The sequence below is a fragment of the Dreissena polymorpha genome, chromosome 5 (genome assembly GCF_020536995.1).
Source record: "Dreissena polymorpha isolate Duluth1 chromosome 5, UMN_Dpol_1.0, whole genome shotgun sequence".
Taxonomy (NCBI): Eukaryota; Metazoa; Mollusca; class Bivalvia; order Myida; family Dreissenidae; genus Dreissena; species Dreissena polymorpha.
In genome coordinates this window covers 84,108,740-84,128,323 of record NC_068359.1, presented here as the reverse complement: position 1 = coordinate 84,128,323, position 19,584 = coordinate 84,108,740, and the positions used below count along the sequence as shown (strand labels likewise).

Here is a 19,584-nt window from a genome sequence, read left to right as displayed (position 1 = left end):
GCATGTGTATCTCCTGGAGCTGAACATTTTGAGTGGTAAAAGGTGAAGGTCAAGGTCATTTTTCAAGGTCAAATGTCAAATATTCCGTCCGTTCGAAAACTTTAACATTGGCCACAACTTTTTAAATATTGAAGATAGCAACTTGATATTTGGCATGCATGTGTATCTCCTGGAGCTGAACATATTGAGTGGTGAAAGGTCAAGGTCATCCTTCAAGGTCAAAGGTCAAAAATTAAAAAAAGAATTCATTTCTCCATTCAATCTCTTACTTACTTCTCATGGAGCTGCACTTTTTAAGTGGTGAAATGTCATGGTCATCCTTCAAGGTCAAAGGTCAAATATATGGCTTCAAAGCGGCGCAATAGGGGGCATTGTGTTTCTGTTTCATCTCTTGTTTATTTCAGAGCTTAATTATATAACATCATTGTATAGTTCAATCTAGGTTCTCCAATTCTGCTTTCAAATAAAAATGGCCTGGATCTATAGAGTTGGATATTGATATTCATATTAATTCGTTGAATTATGAATATTCATCTGACATGTGTAAATATTCATAACTTTAAAAAGTTTATTGTATCCATAGAATAGTTAAATCTTGCAGTGATTTTTTTTTGCTTTATATTTCATAGCGTGTGACTTTAAGATTAAAGGAAAATAGAGTGATAACTTTATATTATGCAGTGCTATAGATTTAAATCACTGTATAGTGAACTCAATAAACCAATTATTGAGTTTATAGAAACAGTTTGCATCTTTTTCTTTTCATTTTGGTAAGATTTTATGTGCCAATGTTACTTTTTGCCATTGGGAAACAGTCTGTAAGAGGCTGTAATTTTTGGCAAAAAATTATCACTGTCTTGAACCCTTTTCCACTCAGAAGCAAAGTGAAAATGTCAAAATGGCTATGTGCAAACAGCATAAAACCAGAACAGCCTGTAAGTAACTGTCCAGGTGTTTTGCTGTTTGCTGCTCATCAGTAGCTTTGGGTTTGAAATGAAACCTTTAAAACTTGAATTAAGTAAGAAAGGTCTTCAACTGAATGTAACTTTCTAAGGCACGACAAATTCGTTAAACAGGGCTTTTCATTAGGAAATTGGGAAGCAGCCCTAGCCTTCCAAATTGGAAATTTCATGCGAGATATCTTCTCATTTTGGAAAGACCGTGTTTTTAAAAGTTTCTGAAACAGGATATTTCTCATTTTGCAGATTAAGTATTAAAAGACACATTGTGGTGCATTCTTAATCATATTAGAGCTCATTGCTTTCAATCTGGTAGATGCCCAATATGTCTAACAAAAAAACAACATTTTTTTTACAATTTGGGAAATTCCTCTATCAATTTTGGGGAAAAAATACCTTATTTTCAATTGGGAAGTAGCAGAATTTTTGTCTCTGCTATATAAGGGCTAAAAGCCCTGGTTAAAATACGCATCTAAGCGGTAAAGGGTTAATAATGTCAGCAGGGATTGTAATTTCCAGGCCCAGCCAGGGTGAGATGGACGACTTACTCTCAAGTCCCAGTGTGAAGCGAGTCTGTGGTGAGGGTAGAAACAATTCCATTCTGAGCAGCCTGAGCTCAAGCCAGAGGTTCCTTGCAGCACAGGTAATAAAGAGAGGGTATATGTTTGTTGTTCCAGAGTTTGAAAGCAGGGCATGAAAACTCTGCTTGTCTGCATGTCCTGAGTGAGTTTTGTTGCTGGTTGAGAAGATTATATTTGCAGGTAGTCGGATGGGATGAGAACATTTTTTTAACAAAATTATTATCTAAAGTTAATCAACAGTGTGTGTATAAATAGAGGCCAGTTTTGCAAAATCATATGTTTGATTTGTCTGTGAGGTATATTTTCAGGCCTTATAAACGGCTTTTATTCAATCAAGATTTCTGTGATAAACTTTTTAAAAATAAAAACAATACTGCCCCAAAAATAATGTATTAAAAGACATATTCCAATTCACAAAACCCTGTGTTGACATGATTTAACAATTTATTCAATTTTTCTTTTTCACAACCGCAAAGGCTCTGTACAGTTTGGGCATTTTTAAGGTGTATGTATTGACACATTTTTCAACAGGCAGGTGATAATAATTTGATGCATATACAGCTATAAACTGCCTCCAATTCTATATTCACTTCTAAAACTTGTTTGTTCTCACCATCATCATTGCTGAAGCATGCAGATTTTAGATGCAAGGGCTGATCTATCTGTACATTGTAATATATCCTGGGTTCATTCATCGCAGAACATAGTCAATTCTTGTCAATAATGTTTGTTTTTTAAACAGATTATATTGTTTCTTTAAATTTGACATTTTGAATATAAGGTAATAAGAATGCTTTGCCAACCAACAACAACAACAGTAAAATTGCTGAAAATGAATATTATCTTGTATAATTCAACACTGCAAAATTTTATTATATACAGTTATTCTGTGTTAAATAAAGGTTTATCGTCACTAAACTAAAAAACTTATTCATTAATTGAATAAATAATTTGTATGCTAGGAAAGATGATTCAATGTTTTCTTAATGTTTATCATTTATTTACAAAATAAAGAGTATTTTTGTATGCAAATTAAACTTTCAACAATACAAATGTTAAAGTTTTCGTACTACCCCATTTATTTTCATTGTCCCTTGACATATTGCTTTCATATTAAAAATATTTTGCATACTTGTTTACCAACATCACCTCAACCTATAAACAAGAGCAGACAACTCTATCAAGCATTTTGACATAATTATTGCCCCTTTTATACTTAGAATATGCATATTATTGATAAATATATGTTAAAGTTTGCGTACTACCCCAAATATTTCCTACATCCTTTGACATATTGCTTTTATATGTTGCATACTTGTTTACCAACATGACCCCAACCTATAAACAAGAGCAGACCACTGTATCAAGCATTTTGACATAATTATGGCCCCTTTTACACTTAGATAATTGAATTTTTTGCTTAAATTGCCATAACTTCTTTATTTATGATTACATTTTATTATTACTTTGACAAAACAACACTTACCTGAATACCACAATGGATTCCACCCAAACAGTACCCACGCCCCTACCCAGAATCCCTTCCCCCCCCCCCAACCCCCCATTTTTTTTTAAACATCATCTAATAAATTACCCCACCCCACATTATACCCCCCTCTCACCCCCCCCCCGCCCCCCGCCCCACCCCCCCCCCCAAAGTTTTTTTTTTCTAAAACATCATCTGGTAAATTACCACACCCCACATTATACCCCCCTCTCACCCCCCCCCCCCTACCCCCCAATTTTATTTTTCCTTTTTTATTTTTGAAAGATCGTCTAACAAATGACCACACCCCACATTATACCCCCTCTCAACCCCCCCCCCCAACTCCCCCCTCCCCCCATTTTTTTTTAAATATCATCTTATAAATTACCCTACCCCACATTATACCCCCCTCTCACCCCGCCCCCCCCCCCCCCCCCCCGTCCCCCCCCCCAATTTTTTTTTTAAAAACATCATCTGATAAATTACCACACCCCACATTATACCCCCCACCCCCTCTTAACCCTCCCCCCCCCAAAAAAAATTTTTTTTTTGTTCCTTTTTTTATTTTTGAAAGATCGTCTAATAAATTATTGAATATGAACAATTTCCCCATGATGGCTTACATTATAATGTCAAGCACTCGAATAGTCGAGTGTGCTGTCCTCTGACAGCTCTTGTTTTAGTACAAAATAGATTAATGATGTTATCTTGCCCCCTTGGTGCAAAAAGGTACAATGTGACATTGAAATAAGAAGGCACATGGTTACTTTTTGCACCAACGTGGTGATATTTGATTTATTATTTTCAGAGCTCAAAGCGTAAGGCTGAGACGAGTTTCACAGAGGCCCAGGATGGGACCTCCATCAAGCAACAGAGAAATGAGTCTTCCAGTCAGAGAGGGGAGCCCCCCAAGTTGACCCACATCGACTACACTCCACAGTAGGTTGCACATTGACTATACTCCACAGTAGGTCGCCAGGGCCCAGAGTTGTACTGTATCTGTACAGAAAGCCTGTCCCCAAGAATCTTATACCGTAATTGAAATGATAATTTTTTTTAATAAAATTGGCAAGAGTTCAAGGTAACACCACATACTTCCTATTGAAAACAAATAAAAGTTGCATTCCAAATAAATGCTTAATTTTTCCTCATTTTCAATGCAAATAAATGTCAAACACAAATATTTGAGAGAAATAATAAGGTACAGAGTCGAAATTAGCATGTTTTTCTAATAGTCATATATATAAAATAACACCATTATTCTTAACCTTTTATAAAACCCACAAGGACAATTTTTGTCATCTGGGGCATTTATTTGGGAATGGACACTACATTTTGCAACATAAATTTTCAATTGGTCTCCTTATATCGAATTTTTCCTCGTATAGCGCGCCCCCATGTATAGCGCGCAGGCTGTTTTATAAATTCAAAAATGGAGAAAAAATATTTAAAGACAATAAAACCACCAAATCGGACAGAAAATGGCCACCATTTTACTATTGCGCAATCCAATAATCAGGGGAATTGGAAAGCCTAATTAAGCATTCAAAATAGGAAGTGTCATTACGATTAGGAGCATGGGTTGCATAGCATTATACTTTTCTGGCAATTTTGTATTTTTTTAGCAACAGATTAAAAGTCCACGTGCATTTCGTGTAAAAAGTGAGAAAATAAGGATTCATGTACATCATGTCAATCTGCCCCGGGGAAAGCATGGGCTGTCAACTTGAATGCTGAATAAAAACTTCGTAGCGAATGGGAGACAGGGATACAGTTCTTCAGATATGTCAGTATTGACTTAAAACTGTTAACTATTGTGTTGGACAAGTTGGGTTGTTGATTGTCACACTACACAGGCTCTAATGTGATGAACAATTAAGGCGCAAAAAACCCGGACCAAACTGGGAAACACTTAAGAAGTCCCTGTTCACAACTACGGTTACCTGCAAAAAAGACCAAATATCTTTACCAGTCCAACGTAAGCTGCCAATGTAGAAGTGCACAAACACAGACAAATAAATGTTTACAAACTTTATTCAAACATTTTATTTTATTCTAAATAATAATGCTACCCGGTTCATAGATGTATCTGCCGTTACCGACTTTTTGTTGTTTTGAAAACGGCCCATTCAGTCTGTAAGATTATATGGTGTAGTTTTCTGGAATAAAAGATGGAGGCTATTATAAATATTTACTATTATGAAATGAATTTTTAGCCGGATTTTTTTCGAAAAAATCTCGGCTTATAGATTGATGTTGTCGGGCGGGCGGGGGGGCGGGCGGGCGGGCGGGGTGGCGGCGTGCTCGAAAATGTTAAAGTTCTTATTTCATGGTATAACTTTGGTATGCTTGGACCTAGAGTCTTCAAACTTGACATGAAGGTTGGCCAGGATTAACAGATGACCACTGGTCATTTCAAGGTCATTCATTTGAAGGTCAAGGCCACTGTGACCTTTAATATAAAAAATGTTAAAGTTCTTATAACTTTGGTATGCTTGGACCTAGAGTCTTGAAACTTGACATGAAGGTTGGCCATAACTAGTTAGTAACCACTGGTCATTTCAAGGTCATTCATTTGAAGGTCAAGGTCACTGTGACCTTGAATGTAAAAATGTTAAAGTTCTTATTTCATGGTATAACTTTGGTATGCTTGGACCTAGAGTCTTCAAACTTGACATGAAGGTTGGCCAGGATTAACAGATGACCACTGGTCATTTCAAGGTCATTCATTTGAAGGTGAAGGTCACTGTGACCTTCAATATAAAAATGTTAAAGTTGTTATAACTTTGGTATGCTTGGACCTAGAGTCTTGAAACTTGACATGAAGGTTGGCCAGAACTAGTAAGTAACCACTGGACATTTCAAGGTCATTCATTTGAAGGTAAAGGTCACTGTGACCTTGATATAAAAATTTTAAAGTTCTTATTTCATGTTATAACTTTGGTATGCTTGTACCTAGAGTCTTCAAACTTGAAATAAAGATTGGCCAGTACTAGAAGATGACCACTGGTCATTTCAATGTCATTCATTTGAAGGTCAAGGTCACTGTGACCTTAAATGTTAAAATGTTAAAATTGTTATAACTTTGGTATGCTTGGACATAGAGTCTTCAAACTTGACATGAAGGTTTGCAAGCACACTTAGATGACCACTGGTCATTTCAAGGTCATTCATTCTAAGGTCAAGGAGTGATCATAAGGCTGTCTGGATTTCTGTGTAGGTATGTGAAAGCAAAACAATAAATAGTATTATTTCATCTAAGTTTATTTTCTTACATTTGATAATGAAATTGATGGAAACTTCAAACAATATCTTACTAATTTGCTAATAAAAATATTGAGATCAAACTTTCCTAATTGTCAATTCAAGTTCATATTTGTGACCTTAAATGTTATTGTTGTTCATGTATATGCATGCATTCAAAACATAACACAAGGTTTGCTCATGCCTTGAAAAGTACTTACATTTCATTTTGACCTTTGAACAATATTTCAGTAATTTAAGTATTGCATTGACAAAAACACGAAAGGTACTTTCCTGTCATTTAAATCAAAAATCCGGCTTCAATGCGGTCATCTCCGACCGCGGAACTCTTGTTTCAACTTAGCAGCCAGGAGAGCGTTGTATCAATGTATAACGCACACAAACTTTTGTATTTGAAGTTTGAAGGTAAAAAACTGCACGCTATACATGACAAAATACGGTAGTTGTTCAATTGGTCAGCTTTTGCGTCAGAGTGTTATAAAATTTGTGTATATTAACACCTAGAATGACAGCTTCTTTGGAGTTCTGAAATAAATGTTCCCAATCATTGTCAATTTTTACAATTAACTGCGAAAAGTGGGGAAAAAAGATCATTTTTATTTTCGATCCTTTATTGTATGTGCAAAATCAAGACCTTTTCTGTTGATCCTGTTAGAGATAATCAAATAAACATAACATTTACAGGAACATATGCCTTTTAGAAAAACAATATTATACAAATGCGACTCATTTAACAATAACACATTTCGTTTCAGGAAATTGGAGAAAGTAAAAAAGATGCTTATTGAAGATAATTCTGAAGATGTTACTTTTAAGCAAGAAGACCATGCCAATAATTCAAAAGAGGTATGTTTTATGTTTATGTTTCATACTAAATTACTATAATATAACATTAGATTCACAATAGATTTCAGTCATTTTCCTGCAAAATTCCTATGCACAAACTCATGTGAGAAAGTATTCCCACAATTTTATGATACTCTTACAAATAAAACATGGCATGAAAATACATCACAAGCTATATTTGTCAATTTGCAGAACAAAGAATTGGAAGAAATCACGACAAAGCCAACTCTTCGGAATGTCCCTTCTATGAAGAAGACAGCCAGTGTATATGCAGGGTTGAGCTCCAGAGGCAGTTTCAGAAAGGTAGGATTACCTTATAGGCAATTTAGCTTAGTTCTTAAAGCGCTTTTCTACTTATTTGAGGATTGAAGGTTCAGTCGCAAGCCAGGCCACATATCTTGGTCATGAAATCCTTTTTGCTGCCATTCTTTCCCGTACCTTCTTTTCAAGTTGGGCAATTGTCAGTAAGTGGCATAAATATGTGTACTAGTGAACTCTGGACAAGTGTCAGTTGGTTTACTGACTGTTAACCCAGGAAAAGTGGCAGTTAGTTTACTGACTGTTAATCCAGGAAAAGTGTTATTTGGTTTACTGACTGCGCAGCTGTCTTTATTAGTCCACTACCTGTTTCACTCCGTCTGTCCGTCCATCCGTCACACTTTTCTGAATCCTGCGATAACTTTAAAAGTTCTTAATATTTTTTCATGATACTTGAAACATGGATAGATGGCAATATGGACATTATGGATGCCATTTCATTTCGTTCCTACGTCAAATATTCTGGTTGCTATGGCAACAAATAAAAAATATTCCGACTATGGTGGAATTTCTGACAATGGTGGAGCCGGTAGGGGACTTTTATTGCTTGGCAATAGTCTTGTTTAAATTAATTTTTCTTAGGGACTACAAATGCTTTAAAATACTTATCCACAGTGGTAAAGGGTTAAATAAAAACATTATCTAGAGCTCCGAATGCCCTTTCCCGAAATCAAGAAAAACGGTTACAGAGGGGTTAATCACGTGACAAACAAGATGGCGACGTCCATGCCGAGGCAGGTATTTTTCATTGTTTTATACCCTTTATGACTTGTATTATTATTTTTTATTCGCTAACTTTCCAGTCATTATGAAGAAAGTTACTGGCTTTTATTTCAAAGTAATATTTGCTAGATATCTCGACTTTACTCGGTGCGCAATTTCTTAGCGGGATGACCTAATTAGGGCTCCACTAAGAACATTTGCGGGGATAAAAGCCGAGATATAAAGCAAACTTTAATACGAAATAAACGCTAATCACCTTTTTACTGATATGGCTGGAAAGTGAGCGTCATTTAAAAAATAAACAGAGGTAATTAAAGGTATAAAATGGCGAAAAATAACTGTTTTGGTATGGACGTCGCCATCTTGACTATCACATGATTACCCGTCTCGGTTATGAATCCCGGACAATCGCTCCTACGCTAAATTTGACAGGGCGGACAGTTGCTCCTACGATGTTTTGACAGGGCAGACAGTCGCGCCTACATTATTTTGCCAACCCGCACAATCGCTCTTACATTCTTTTGTAAACCCGGACAGTCGCTTCTACATAATTTGACTCCACTGCAAAATGTAGTATAGGCCAATCAAAGGCTAACACCTATAATTAACCGACAATTAAATTTTCCAACTTGTTTACAATAAGCCGATTCAACATGGGACATTTGTTCCTACATTGCATTTATTGGAATAAGTGTCATTTTGCGAATGGAATAAACATAAAAACCACATAGATGAAATGTATTTCATTTGTATTTTTAAAATGACATTTATATGACATTTATAAACATATATACACACAAAATACGCAAACGAAAGCACATACAAACGAATGAAAACACATGAACATGTATACACACAGCTCGATTTATATCACATATTTACATTTATAAACATATAAACACACAAAATACGTAAAGAAAAGCACATACAAACGAAAAGAAACATATGTACATTTATATACACAGCTCGATTTTTACAAGTCAGTTATCTTTATTCGTAATACTGCAGAAACTCCGCCATCGACATGGTTCCAGCCACATACTGTTCCCTCAAGGTCTTCAGCGTCTGTCGGTGGCTCACCGTCTTCTATCTTATGCGTTTCTCCACCTATTCGCCCTTGCTGAGTCGTAAGACATCCGTTTCTACCATCGGGTTGTCTTTCTGAAGACAACCAATCAAAACACACAGCGACGGGTTGTCGTGGCCGACCAGATGCCGAAAACCATTGTTCCAACTTTCGCATACATTGTTGGTGCAGTCGCTTGAGGCGATGGTCACTGCATGGACATTCCACAATTCTGGCTGGAACCTAGGAGGAGTCCGCCTAAAGCATATCCGCCCATTGGAATTAACCGTCCATAATGCACCAGACACGTAGGTAGCCTCAAAGTAGTCCACTACCCATGTGAGGACGTCTGGTGCGGACTGCTTCAAATATGCCATCCCGCTGGCGACGTCGTCCACGGGAAGGAACGCAAGGCCGTCTAACATGCCACAGGAGTAAGGAATTTCCTCATCCTCCCTGTAAATACTTGCCAATCCCTCCGCCCTGGATGTGTCGCCAAGTCGTCTGAGTCAGGTGGTAAAAAACAGCCTCGGATGTGGATAGAGGGAATAACCGACCTCACTGCGTTGTGTGTCCTGAGTTCAAAGTCGGCGACAACCTTCTCCAGATTCGGGCACACATCTCAAATAAGACACGCGTCCAGAATGGCTGTCAAACACTCTTCCTAGTGGTTCTGCTGCTTTCCAGACAGGAGAGCATAGAAAGCGGTACCGTATGATTCACCCACTGGCACTAGAATACAAAACAACTGTGCCAACTGAGCTGGAGATGTGGAATGCGTTCCATCCATGAACCATACCTCAGCACTCCGGAGGAGATTGAGGCCAGTCTCGCTGGCAAATACTAGAAGCTGTGCGGTCTCCGAACCATTGTCTTACACCAGGAACGGCTCACTGCCTCCTGTTGTGGTGGTGGTGTATTCCTCTGGGAGTGGGTTAGGGATGGTTTGCATGGAAAGAGGCTCGCTAGGAACAGTACCACGCTTCGCACGTCTGATGGCACGCTTCAAAGTGTCTGTCTTGCGTAACGCAGCAGGGACCTATTATTTATCAATTGTGTTTTATTAGTTTGCATCTTCATCAATATAAAATATACAAATAATTAAAACAAAGTTCAACTGATATGACTCAAATAAATAACCTTTTCCCATAGATTTCTATAAATCAATTGACAATGACTTAGATAAAAAAAGGTATTATATTACAGGATATATAAAAGATATTATATTAAAGATATTATAAAATATTTATAGTATAATATTTTTTATTATATCTAACACTTAAATGATAGTTTTTATAATTTAAAATGCATAGACATACTAATATATCATATGCTAATATATACTAATATATTATTATACTAATAACTATGACATTATTACCTGAACTGGAAATTGGACCAGCTTGTCGGCCAGTATCTGTCCTGGCTGACCCCTGTTCGCGTGTGCAGCGTTCATGATTTCAAATTGTAATTTGTTTATCTCAATCATGTGATGATCTGCTTCGTGCGAATGAGGATTCGTACCGTTCACTTGTGTTACCTGAAATCAGAAGTTATATTTATATAATAGCAAAGAACTAGTATGTATATAACAATAAAATTTAATTTAAAACATGTGGTTCTGGAAAATTAGGTAGCAACAATCAAGTCTTAATAAAATGCAAACTTCCTTTTCAAGTACAATCTTTCAATAAATACCATTTAATCAATTATTGCTACATGTTGTATATCAACAATGGTAGTATCAATCGATAATGACCACTTAAATACCTTTGATGTGCGAACCGTGCATAAAGATTACAGACTGGCATCACATTTAAGTTAATTAAGGTAAGTAAACAATTGGTTAGGTTATTGTTATCACATTTAACCCATTAATTATGATATATGACACTGATCGATTTCTTAATCGGCATTCAATTATTATTAGAATAGTGTGTTCAAGTGATACTGCACGATTTGTATGTGTTAAATTGTAATATATTGATAAAGTGTATATGTTACAATAACACAAAATAGACAAGAAAAATTATACATTAAAGACGAAATTCCTAACATGCAACATGCTGGCGAATTCGACTGTACAGACATTTTTTATTTCAGAATTAAATATTTGTTTAGCATTTTTCGACACATGTTCTTCGTACACATGTTTTTCTTAACTTTTATTTTTATTTATATTGAAATATATGTATTATAAGTGTTTTTTTTTACACATTTTTTATAAATTCATAAATATTTGACAAATATTGCAGTCTCACTTTAATCGTGAATTTTTTAGTATATTATTTACACAATGAATGTTTTGTGGGCAAGAATGGGTATAATAACAATAAAATTATTTTTATATGTGGACTTACACTTAGATCTGATATGAGCGATCCCTTGCAAGAATGGGAACGACTTTTACTGCGTACCCATCGTATTGTAGACTGTGACGTGTGCTTCTTTGAATACGAATGACCGTCTAAGCATAGCACAGACTGACCGCGTTTGTTGGTTAGAAGTTCCATGGTGGAAGTGAATTTGAAGGTGTAGGGCATTACAATATATACATATTGTTTTCACAGTTTGCTAAATTACATTCAAAGAAACAACAAACTGTAACATACTAGTAGTTTCTTAATAAGTAAATTAATTAATTAAAATCACATTAATCGGCTCATGTTGAATCGGCTTACTTTTAACAAGTCGGTAATTTTAATTGTCGGTTAATTATAGGTGGTAGCCTTTGATCGGCGTAAACTACATTTTGCCATGAAGTTAAAATAATGTAGAAGCGATTGTCCGGGTTGGCAAAATAATATAGGAGTGACTGTCCGCCCTGTCAAAACATCGTAGGAGCGACTGTCCGCCCTGTCAAAACATCGTAGGAGCGACTGTCCGCCCTGTCAAAACATCGTAGGAGCGATTGTCCGTAGGAGGGATTGTCCAGATACCCTGTGTTATGGCATGACATTTTTATGTCCCCACTATAGCAGTGGGGGACATATTGTTTTTGCCCTGTCTGTCTGTTGGTCTGTCTGTTGGTCTGTCTGTTGGTCTCTTTGCGCCAACTTTAACATTTTGCAATAACTTTTGCTATATTGAAGATAGCAACTTCATATTTGGCATGCATGTGTATCTCATGAAGCTGCACATTTTGAGTGGTGAAAGGTCAAGGTCAAGGTCATCCTTCAAGGTCAGAGGTCAAATATATATGGCCAAAATCGCTCATTTTATGAATACTTTTGCAATATTGAAGATAGCAACTTGATATTTGGCATGCATGTGTATCTCATGGAGCTGCACATTTTGAGTGGTGAAAGGTCAAGGTCATCCTTCAAGGTCAGAGGTCAAATATATCTGGCCCAAATCGCTTATTTATAAATACTTTTGCAATATTGAAGATAGCAACTTGATATTTGGCATGCATGTGCATCTCATGGAGCTGCACATTTTGAGTGGTGAAAGGTCAAGGTCATCCTTTACAAGGTCAAGGTCATCCTTTAAAGTCAAACGTCATATAGGGGGACATTGTGTTTCACAAACGCATCTTGTTTTCCATTTTGAAGGCCCAGTACGCGAATGTTGTGGCGACGCTGGATGACTATGATACTGATAGAGAGGCCGAACATGAGAGGGTACAGCAGATGTTGAAACATGTGGATGAATCATTCACCAAGAAACTAGGTCTGCATAAGTTACATCACCTCATTTATCATTGATGTGATCAATGCCAATTGTTTCCCAACAATTTAATTTGTGTCAGAAAATAAAAATTTGGATTTTTGTTGGATCTCTGTTGTTTTTCGAACTGTTACATATTGATGTTTCACCACACTTTTGAATTTTTTTCGTTAAGCAATCCAAATTTATGATTGTTTAAACATTGAAATTTGGAATTTTCACCTCATTCATTATTATTGCTCAGAAACATTAAATTATTTACCACATTTATTTGCGTTAAAATGGTGAATAGAGCAAACATCTTTGTTTTCTGTTTTATTTGTTGACATTTTCATGTCTGGATCATGGGTTCTTGGATTGCTATAATTAGTATAAAAAAATTCTTTATTTCAAACAGAGGAAAAGACTACACCTGTGACAACCACCGTATCCGTGGTCGTATCCACCAGCCTGGTCCCCGCTGTAACCACTACAGTTACCATAGCAACTGCTGGTGTGGCGACAACAACAAGCTCCACAGCATCCATTCTGTCACACCTAGAAAAGTTGTCAAAGTCTCCGATTCAGGAGACAGGTTGTAAGTGGCAAACATCCAGGATGTAAGAAAAATAAGCACCAATTCACAAACATTTTTAGCTCAACTATTATATATAAAATATATATAGTGGAGCTAACCTACTCACCCCGGCGTTAGCGTCTGCGTTAGCGTGCAAATGTAAAAGTTTTCGTACTTCCCCAAATATTTTCTTTGTCCCTTGACCTATTGCTTTCATATTTTTCATACTTGTTTACCAACATGACCCCAACCTATAAACAAGAGCAGACCACTGTATCAAGCATTTTTACATAATTGTTGCCCCTTTTACACTTAGATAATTGAACATTTTGCTTAAATTGCCATAACTTCTTTATTTATGATCACATTTTATTAATACTTTGAAAAAACTACACTTACCTAAATACCACAATGGATTCCACCCAAACAATACCCCACGCCCCTACCCAGAATCCCTTCTCTCCCCCCCCCCCCAACATCCCCCTCCTGAAAGATCCTCTAATAAATGACCACACCCCACATTATACCCTCTCTCAACCCCCCCCCCCCCCCCAATTTTTTTATTTTTTTTTAATTTTTTTATTTTATCTATCGAATAGTCGAGCGCCCTGTCCTCTGACAGCTCTTGCTTATTAAACTTATTTATTATGCAGATGTTCTAAAGTATTTTCTTAACAGGTTGGTGAGAACCCATTAATACGGTACTTTCTGGTATAATTATTTTAAGATGCTTGAATATTTTTTTCTTGGTTGACTTAAACATAAAACTATCATTTTAAGCTCTACTGCGTGTGCGTGTGTGTGTATCGAAATAGTAAAATGGTTACCAGATGTTAACTCTAAAATGCTTAGGCCTAGGATCATGAAACTTCATAGTGAAATGGTCACTTTTTTTGTTTATCCGATAAAGTCCACAGTTTTCATCCGATTCTTTTCAAACTTGTTCAGTGTCTTTATATTAATGAGGACTCGAACCCTATTGATTTTTAATTCACTTGGTCAAAGGTCAAGGTCACAGTGACTCGAAATAATAAAATGGTTTACAGATGTTAACTCAAGAATGCTTAAGCCTAGGATCATGAAACTTCATAGGTACATTGATTATGACTGGCTGATGACCCTATTGATTTTCAGGTCACTATGTCAAAGGTCAAGGTCACAGTGACTCGAAATATTAAAATTTTCCTTTTTCTTGTTTATCCGATAAAGTCCACAGTTTTCATCCGATTCTTTTCAAACTTGTTCAATGTTTTTATATAAATGAGGACTTGAACCCTATTGATTTTCAGGTCACTGGGTCAAAGTCAAGGTCACAGTGACTCGAAATAGTAAGATGGTTTCCAGATGTTAACTCGAGAATGCTTAGGCCTAGGATAATGAAACTTCATAGGTACATTGATCATGACTGGCAGATGACCCCTATTGATTTTCAGGTCACTAGGTCAAAGGTAAAGGTCACAGTGACTGGAAACAGTAAAATGGTTTCCGGATGAAAACTCAAGAATGGGGGGGGGGGGACTTATGATTTGCGCTCCGTCTGTCAGTCAGTCTGTGAGTTAGTCTGTCAGTCAGTCACATTTTTCTGGATCCTGCGTTAACTTTTAAAGTTCTGAATATTTTTTCGTGAAACTTGAAACATGGATGATGGCAATAAGGACATTATGCATGTTATTTCATTTTGTTCCTACATCAAACATTCTGGTTGCTTTGGCAACAACAACAATTCTGACAATGGTGGAAATTCTGACAATGGTGGAGCCGGTAGGGGACTATATTGCTTGGCAATAGTCTTGTTCTACCTACTTTAATACTGTAACATATGTGGTGCTTTTATAAAGATTTGAAGGCTGTGTTTACATCAGATGGTGAACCAACAAAGGCCAGCCTGCCCCCAGTGTCCTTCAAATCTCTGTTTCCAGCTACCACTACTAGCACAGGTAATATGGAATGTAACATTTCTATTTTCGTTTGATCTTAATTTTAATAATAGCTCTATTCAGATGCAAAGTTAGTGATCATGTGACCAATGCATGCTAATGTTTAGCGAGGCTGTTTTCGGAGAAAACCTGAGCTATTGTCATAGCCAGCTCGCCGTCCGCCGTAGGCGTCGTGCTAACACCTTAACATTGGCCATAACTTTTTAAATATTGAAGATAGCACCTTGATATTTGGCATGCATGTGTATCTCATGGAGCTGCACATTGTGAGTGGTAAAATTTCAAGGTGAACATCATCCTTCAAGGTCTAGGGTCGAAAAAAGAAAGTCAAGGGAAGTAATAAGCTTTAAATGGACATAGTTATCTGATCTGCCCACGAATATATTTTTGTTAAATAAATCAAAGCGGGGCAGTAGGCGGCATTGTGTTTCTGACAAACACATTGTGGTAAAAGGTCAAGGTCATCCTTTACGTTCTACGTGATATATTTGGCATGCATGTGTATCTCATGAAGCTGCACATTTCGAGTGGTCAATCACAGTCACGGTAGTGGTTTTTAATTATTTGCTACTAAAAATAGAGATTTGTTAGAGACAATTATTTTCAAGGGATGTAATTTATATAATTATAAATCCCATATTATATATTTCCTAACCAAGAATTGAAATTCTTTTCACAGTTACTGTACATATTTATTATTTTTATTATTCATAACTCAAATGATTGATTTGTAAAAGTTTTTTTTAATGATATAATTATACTTTCTTTGATGTTCATTACTTACCTGTGGACTTATGTCCATAGATACATGATCAACTCTGGCTATGATGTCTTTTAAACCACCGGCCTTGGTTGTCAGTGATGTCTGACATGGACATAATTGACTGTGAGACCCTGCGCCCCCCCCCCTACCCTCCTTCAGTTGGATTGGACAAAATTCAAAGGAAGTTATAAGCTTTAAAGGGAGATGATTTCTTTACCTGCCAAATGATAAATAGCAATTTTATTTCAAAGCGGCGCAATAGGGGGCATTGTGTTTCTGACAAACACATCTCTTGATATAGTTATCATTTCTTGCCTGTTCTAATTTGTGAATGCTAGTTTTCATTAAATACCAGTGGACTTATGTCCATAGATACATGATGATCTCTGGCTACGATCTCTTTGATAAACCACAGGCCTTGGTTGTCAGTGATGTCTGACTTGGTCATTTGTGACTGTCTACAGACCTCCCCCCCCCCCCCCCCCCCCCCCCCCCCCCCCCCCCCCCCCCCGGTTTGATTGGACAAAATCCAAGGGAAGTAATAAAGCTTTAAAGGGATTTAAAGGGAGATGATGTCTATACCTGCCAAATGATAAATAGAAATTTTATTTCAGAGTGGTACTGTAGGGGGCATTGTGTTTCTGACAAACACATCTCTTGTTGGGTCACTAGGTCAAGGTCACTGTGACCTCTAAAAAAAAAAATCTGACAAGCTTTGGCAGCCGAGCGTGGCACCCGTTATGCGGAGCTCTTGTTACTATCCTTATTTTAAAAAAAAGATGGTGTATGTCTTATTTCAAAATTATGCTTGTTATGACTTGCTTAAAATAAAAATATATAATATGTTTAAACTAGTGGCATGGAAAAAAATACAAAATTTGAAATACTTTATTAAACTGTTATTGGGGTTAAGGTAGTAAAATGTTTGTTTTATTCATGTATAAAATTATGTCAAATTCATGTCATACCTCTTCAGATAAAACCTTTTGTGCGAATATGCCATCCCATTGTTCACTCCTGTTCATAGTGAGTTTATACATATTTAGGTACATTGGGAACCAGCCTGACTACAATTTCTGGGACACAGTCTACATTCACAGGATTTAGCGGCATCCAAACAACTAAGTAAGTCAGAAAAAATTGGCATATTTCCATGTGTTGTTTTTATAGACCTCTACCACACCCTTTCTCTAAGCATCGCATCCACTGGTGTAGTATATTTTGTCCCAGGACAGCTGAATATTTTGGCCCGTTCCTTAGACAAATTTATTTTTATATCTCACCTCCTACAAAAATGACTTAATCTGATTGGCTTAGAGTGGTCGCGTGCCCATGGTGTACTTTCCATACACCCAGAGTAATTTCCATACACCCTGAGTATTTGAGTAGTCAGTTGAGCTATAATCATTACACAGTTAGTTACGGATGGTGTATAGGATATACACTCATTACTTTTATACCATACTTGAGCTTGCTCTCGTATGGTATACTAACAGTGTAACTAATAATGCCCCCCCCTCCCCCAGCATATACTGATAGCTATTGACCTTTAAGTTATTCTATCAGTCTGTTCATATAAGGATAACCGTAGATGACATGTTTCATCTTACTTCAATACTGCTTGCTACCAAGCATTGATACTTGCACAGATGCTTTATATGAGCACTTTAAAGACATGTTGTTTTTACTTTCACTATTTATACCCCCACAAACGAACTTTTCGGTCGGTCAGTTTGTCTGTCGGTCCGTATTAAGTGTCCGCTCTCTAATTCAAGTCGTTTTCATCCGATCGTCACCAAACTTGGTCAGAAGTTGTATCTACATGAAGTCTAGGCCAAGTTCAAACATGGGCCTTACCGGGTCAAAACCTAAGTCACGGGGTCACTAAGTGCGTTTTAAACATTCAGCATGTAGTCCGCTCTCTAATTCAAGTAGTTTTCATCTGATCTTAACCAAACTTGGTCAGAAATTTTATCTAGATGATCTTAAGGCCAGGTTCAAACATGGGCCTTGCCGGGTCTTTAAACTAGGTCACAGGGTCACTAAGTGCGTTTTTAACATCACAATGTTGTCCGCTCTCTAATTCAAGTAGTTTTCATCCGATCTTCACCAAACTTGGTCAGAAGTTGTATCTAGATGATCTTAATGCCAATTACGAAAATGGGTCTTGCCGGGTCAAAAACTGGGTTACGGGGTCACTTAGTGCGTTTTAAACATTCAGCATGTTTTCCGCTCTGTAATTCAAGTAGTTTTCATCCGCTCTTCACCAAACTTGGTCAGAAGTTGTATCTAGATGATCTTAAGGCCAAGTCCGAACATGGGCCTTGCCGGGTCAAAAACTAGGTCACGGGGTATCTTAGTGCGTTTTAAACCTCACCATGTTGTCTGCTCTGTAATTCAAGTAGTTTTCATCCAATCCTCACCAAACTTGGTTACAAGTTTTATCTAAATGACCTCTAGAACAGGTTTGAACATGTGCCATTCTGGGCCGCAAACTAGGTCACGGGGTCACTTAGTTAGCTTTTTAACATTCAGCATGGTGTCCGCTCTCTAATTCAAGTAGTTTACATCCGATCTTCATCAAACTTGGTCAGAAGTTTTATGGAGATGATCTTAATGCCAAGTTAGAACATGGGCCTTTCTGGGTCAAAAACTAGGTCAAGGGGTCACTTAGTGCGTTTTAAAAATTGAGCATGGTGTTCGCTGTTTTTTGTGAAGACGACATGCAAAATATTATGTGTCAATGCGGCATGTGGGAGTATTCGTCACGTCTGTGACAAAGCTCTAGTTTGGACTTGGACTTACAAACTCTATCAGAATGTTCAAATTTTTGTTTAACCCAAAATGACATGTTTTGTCAATTATTAAGACTGCGTGCTTCAAAGCTTTGATACCTGATGATAGTTATATGAAAGCAATCAAAAAACCCACATCACTCATACCTCATTTTGACCTTTACATTTATCTACCTTTGGATTTATTCAGAAGGTCCAAATTCTTAGTTTACCTCAAATGATGTATTGTGTCTATCATCAACAATGTTCTTATCAAACTTCTATAGATACGAAGATGATTCTTGTAAACAAGTTAAACTTTTAATATACCCACATTATCTGACATTATTTTGACCTCTGCATTGATATGCTTTTGGGCTTGAACTCTTATAATTTTTGAAAATTTTAGTAAACCTGAAAGCCTAGTAAAAGGACACATTTTGTCTAAAATCAATAATGCTTGCTTTAAAGCTTGCATGGATGCTTTCTATGATTACTCTGAACTTACTCACATCACCTGACCTGATTTTGACATTTGCAACAACCCACACATTTCTTGGTTACTAACACCAGAAGGTCAACATTTTTTTTATTTTCCCAATTTAACTGTTCTAAAAACTACTGCCTTAAAACATTTAATAC

General features: G+C 36.8%; 1 protein-coding gene across 5 annotated transcripts in view; it reads left to right on the top strand.

Moving 5' to 3' along the window:
* LOC127881234 (nuclear pore complex protein DDB_G0274915-like) overlaps nucleotides 1-19,584 on the top strand; it is a 55,802-nt gene that overhangs the window by 11,567 nt on the left and 24,651 nt on the right. For 4 of the 5 annotated variants that reach the window (XM_052428972.1, XM_052428970.1, XM_052428968.1 and 1 more), the window contains exons 6-13: nucleotides 1,479-1,602; nucleotides 3,835-3,965; nucleotides 7,046-7,136; nucleotides 7,329-7,439; nucleotides 12,798-12,915; nucleotides 13,310-13,489; nucleotides 15,307-15,405; nucleotides 17,215-17,293. In XM_052428972.1, the coding sequence (XP_052284932.1) occupies nucleotides 1,479-1,602; nucleotides 3,835-3,965; nucleotides 7,046-7,136; nucleotides 7,329-7,439; nucleotides 12,798-12,915; nucleotides 13,310-13,489; nucleotides 15,307-15,405; nucleotides 17,215-17,293 (933 nt within the window). The remainder of the gene's footprint in view (nucleotides 1-1,478; nucleotides 1,603-3,834; nucleotides 3,966-7,045; nucleotides 7,137-7,328; nucleotides 7,440-12,797; nucleotides 12,916-13,309; nucleotides 13,490-15,306; nucleotides 15,406-17,214; nucleotides 17,294-19,584) is intronic. The other variant, XM_052428969.1, reaches the window with a different exon arrangement.